At 46.7% G+C, this 4744-nt stretch overlaps 1 protein-coding gene across 1 annotated transcript in view; it reads right to left on the bottom strand.

The window, feature by feature from the left end:
* LOC109304198 (trypsin-like) overlaps nt 1-3063 on the bottom strand; it is an 11784-nt gene extending 8721 nt beyond the window's left edge. Inside the window, 2 exon segments of the mRNA XM_019526676.1 lie at nt 1488-1650; nt 3015-3063. Of these exon segments, the coding sequence (XP_019382221.1) occupies nt 1488-1650; nt 3015-3063 (212 nt within the window).
* Nucleotides 3064-4744: the final 1681 nt, after the last annotated feature.

Genomic DNA, 4744 nt, shown 5'->3' with positions numbered 1-4744 from the left:
TGCGTTATCAAAAGGCTACCACAGCCAGACTGTTTGCTCTTTAGGATTTCTAAGATATTGCTCAATCCTGTACCCTAGTTTACCCTACCCCTTGTAATCAATAAAGTTCTCCTTTTTGACTGGTGTGGGAGACTTATTGAGGGGTGGGTCTAAATTATGCCTAAGAGACCCCTTAGGTCTGCGGACTAAGGGAGACTTTGCTTTTTGCCCCCAGACTTGGGGAAGAGCCCCAAGTGCCTGTACTGGGTCGAGTACCCATAGGACTATTAGGCCTGTGTTTCCCCGAGGATACAGGGCTGAGACAGTCCACTCTCGGGGTGGTGGCTGCACATTACCCCCAGACTAGCGAGTGTGCTCTGGGAGAGGGGTCGGCTGGACATAAGGTGCCCTTAGGGAGGCATTCGGAGCCTGGCAGGTGGTCGGGCACAGGGAGGTGGGCGGCTCAATGCAGGAGCGCCCCCTACTGGCCTGCCACAGCTCCTCCTCCTCCTTTTCTCTGGTATGTGTGTATCTAGCTGCATAGCTGCTCAACCTATGTGTAGCCTACTGTACAGACTCAATAGCCATGTGGACATTTCCACAGCTAAACTGCAATGCTGGTAGACTGAGGTGTTATATATTCCGGTAGATCTCCAGCTGGGGCCCTCAGTTCCAGTTTCTGTACAGAAGAATTCAAGGGCTGGAGAGCAAGCCAGGAGGTTTTGCACTGGGGAGGATCTTTCTGTGACATGTCCTGCAGAATTAGGAAAGCCCCTGACCTTCTGCATCCCTGTCTCCTCTACTTTCAGAGCTCAGTAGGCCATTAGACTTAAGATGCACACTTGTTTGTAATATGAAAGGACCAGTTCACACTGTCCATAGTCCTCCAGTCACACCTAGAAAGGACAGAAGCAGCATGCCACAAGGACTGTAGGATTGTCATAGAGGTCAGGCCAAGGCCCGTCCAACCCAGTGTGCTTTTTCTGACAGTGGGAAGTGGTGGATGCTTTACAGCAGGGGTGTCAAGGTTATGTCCCATGTGCTGGTTCCCATGGAGATGGGTCATCTGGCCTGCAAGGCTTCTTGTAAGCCCTATAGTAATGATATTAATCCCTGCTGTTTCAGCACAGCTCTAAAACTCATGGGGTAAATGCTGCTCATGCTGCTGCACCCTCTCTCTTACGCTCAGCTTTTTCTCTGGCCTTAACTGCTACTAAAATCTGGGGTTTTAGTTGCCTCTGGCATCCTGGGAAGTGCAGTGGCTGGGAATGCCAAGAAGCCCTGCTAATACAGTGCTGAGGACCTAAGAGGTACAGGAACAGAAGGGGCAGTCCCTACTTCTACATCATTCACATCACATACTGTATGATTTAGATTTACCACTATGGATATGCCCTTCTTGGGGTCTTGGCGAGGTCCAAATCTGATTCATTTGGGAGACCCAAAGGGATCTCACCTGGAGTGTTCCTGGCTGTCAGACAGAGCAGAACATGATCATTGTCACTCACGATTTGTAGCAGTGTGCAGCTGAGACAACCCATTTGCTGTTGATAAGAGAACCCCCACAGAAGTGGTACCCAGCATTCAGGGAGGCCTGGTAGGGCACAGAGCCCTTAGGACAGGGATAGCCTCCAACGATCTTGTCGTCGTCATCATCAACAGGGAAAGCAACTGAAGGAAACAGGGAAACTGGGTATCATAACAGTAGCTCTGAGCACAGTGAGCTGAAATGCAGCAGTATCCAGTGAACTACCAAGGATTTAGCAGTAACCCAACATGTTTGTAGTTTAGGAGCTGCTTCCACATTTCTGAGGACTCTCTGGAATTACCCCTGTTTTATGTCCTATTGCCTTCCAAGCCAAATAGCTGTGACCAATGTTTTATTAGCTCAGGAGGAAAACAGGATTGGAGTTCAGCAATGCTGCTCCTTTCTGACACCTGTCACTCCTCCTGTTGCCAAATTTCTGGCCCCTGCAGTCATCCCTGCCTGCCAGGTGAAGGAACTAGCTGGACAGCAGGTGGGAGAGCCTCTTGTGCTATAGAATCACAGAAACACAGAAAAGAAAGGCTGGAAGGGCCCCCAGGAAGTCTAGTCCAACCTCCTGCCTGAGGCAGGACAATCTCTATCCAAACCATCCCAGACATGCCTGTCTAACCTGCTCTTAAACATGTCCAAGGATGGAGATTCCAGAACCTATCTGGGTTGCCTGTTTCAATGCTTAACTACCCTCCTAACAAGAAAGTTCTTCTTAATCACAAACCTAAATTTTTTCTCCTACAATTTGAGGCCCTTGCTTGCCCTTACTCCTTGTTCTGTGCCCTGTTGCCACAGAGAAAAGTCTGTCTCTATCTGCTTTATAAACACCTTTCAGGTTTTTAAAGACAGTTATCAATGCCCCCCTCCTCCCCACCCAGTTTTCTCTTCTCTAGACTAAATAACCATAGTTCTTTCTGCCTTCCCTGGTAGGTCATGCTTCCCAGGCCCCTAATAATTTCTGTTGCTCTTTGCTTGACTTTATAATGTCTCTGCATCTTTCTTGAAATCTGTGCCTAAAAGTGTGCACAGTGCTCCAGATGAGGCCTCATCAGTGCTGAATGGAATAGAAGGATCAGTTGCCTTGATCTGCAAGTGGGGCTCCTATTAATACAGCCCATTATGCTGCTGGCCTTTTTGTACACTGTTGGGTCGTACTCAGTTTGTGATCTACTATAATCCCCAGGTCTTTTTCTGCAATTGCACAGCCTTGCCAGTCCATCTGTATTTGCAGGATAAAATGAAGGGACAAAGTAGTAAGTCCTGGCAGGGTTGCAGGACCCTAGTGCCAGGCCCTGCTTGGTATCTTGAGGATCACTCAGAGCTGTCACATTGAGCTGCTTCAGGGACAAGTTATTCTTCCATTTTTAGCCCTGGCAGCAGCATTATTTGAATAGCAGTGGGGGTTTGCCCTCATGACCAATATGGAATTAGACACAGTTTAAACAGTCAGTAGAGGATTTGGAAGTGATTGGAGCTGTCCTGTCAGTGAAGAAGGGACCTTTCTTTACAGCTGACAGTAGAATTTTATCCACTGTAGCATATTCCATGGTGCCTTTATTGGAAGCACCTTATGATCTTCATTATATGAAATATTTTTTCCTTTAGGAAAAAAAAAGGAAATGGAAAACATTAGGGACTGCAGGCCTCTTACCTTCTTGAATGTAGGCCACAAATTTTGCCTTCCACTTTATCCAAGAGAATCAGGAAAATATGGAGAACATTACTTCATCCTGGTCATCAAATGCAAACATAGGTTGTCTACTAGCAGACAACCGTTCTGTAGGGTGTGAGATGGGGAAGAATAAGGGGGTCACCATTTGGTCTTGATCAAGTTAGTGCTTTCCAAGGACTGAACCTCTCTTGTTGACAGTTGGGCACCCCTGCGGTTTAGGAAATAACTACAGAACCTGCATGCCTCTGCAGTATGCAGCCCCTAGTAAATGGGTGTGGGCAGAACCAGTCCTGGGGCACTGATGGGTTAGGCTAGGTTGCTCTCTGAGCCTTTTATTCTTTATTTTTTCCCTTGGATCCTCTAGTGTGGTCAACAACTGGCATGGGGTGGCACAGGGCTTGTAGGCACCACTAAAGACTGAGATTTTTATATCCCACCAATCTACCATATTCACTTCTCTCCAGAATAGTGGACAACAGAACTAAAAGCCAGGTTATGGTATATCAGTGTCCTGCTTCTCCTGCCAAACAAGGAAGTGGGGGGGGGTAAGGAAGATCTTGATGAGCTGATGGGGTTTACCAGTGCTTTAAGATTAAGGAAAGGAACCAGAAAGTTGATTATGCTGATTGCTTTTTCTAGGTGCAATTGACGTGATTTAGTAAAGAGAAACATGGTCTGTGTGTAAATCGAAGGGTGTGGTTATTGGTTACCTTTAAAGTATTTTAAATCTGTGGAAAGTTACACTGTCATAAAGTTAGGACAGGTTAAAGCATAATGCCCTCTCAGACCTGAACAAATGTGACTTGCCACTAGACAGCTGGTGAGCAGGGGCATGGCCAGGAGCCATGGCGGGAGAGGAGGGGTGGGATGGCAATGTAGCTTAGAGGCAGAGAGGAGGGAAGTGAAGGGAAAAGGGAGACTTAGCAAAGAGAATGCTGAATTAGTGCCGGTTAAAGGTGCCTTTGGCTGTTTGCAGATGTTAAAAAAACCAAAAAAACCCCCACAAGCAAATAAACAAACAAACAAACCCCAAAACGCACTTTACCAGAAAAAGCAATGCGTTAGTTCAACCTGTTTCTGCAGATCCTGTATAGATTGGGCACTTCAGTGGGGCTTTTTGGCACTTTTAGTTCAAACTGATTCAAGCAGCTATTCGATAAAGGCACCAAAAAAGCCCCACGAAAGTGCCCAATTTATACAGCTGTCAGGCAAGCCAGGTCCAGCTAAAGTTCTGGGCATGTGAGGAGCTCACTGTGGGAATGCACCAAGTTTAAGGTAAAGCACCATTTGGGGGGATTTGGGGTTTGTTTGTTTTTAAACATCTGCAAGCAGCCTTAGAGAATTAAGTCCTGAATTTATCCACATGGTAGGTATTGCATAGGCAGAAATGGCAAGCCTCTACCCATGAGCCTCAGCTGCAGCCTAAAGTGAATGGAAGATGTCTTCATGCTATTATCCCATCCCAAATATTGTTCATGTGGTAACAGGGTGGAAACAGGGTTGTCTAATTCATGTTCTAATCTGTCAGTCAGGAGAGCTAAGTTCTAGCCCTGATT

The sequence above is a fragment of the Gavialis gangeticus genome, unplaced genomic scaffold, assembly GCF_001723915.1.
Source record: "Gavialis gangeticus isolate Ggan-Ray unplaced genomic scaffold, GavGan_comp1, whole genome shotgun sequence".
NCBI classification, from domain to species: domain Eukaryota; kingdom Metazoa; phylum Chordata; order Crocodylia; family Gavialidae; genus Gavialis; species Gavialis gangeticus.
Note: the sequence above shows the minus strand (reverse complement) of the source record. Positions and strands in the feature narration are given on the sequence as shown.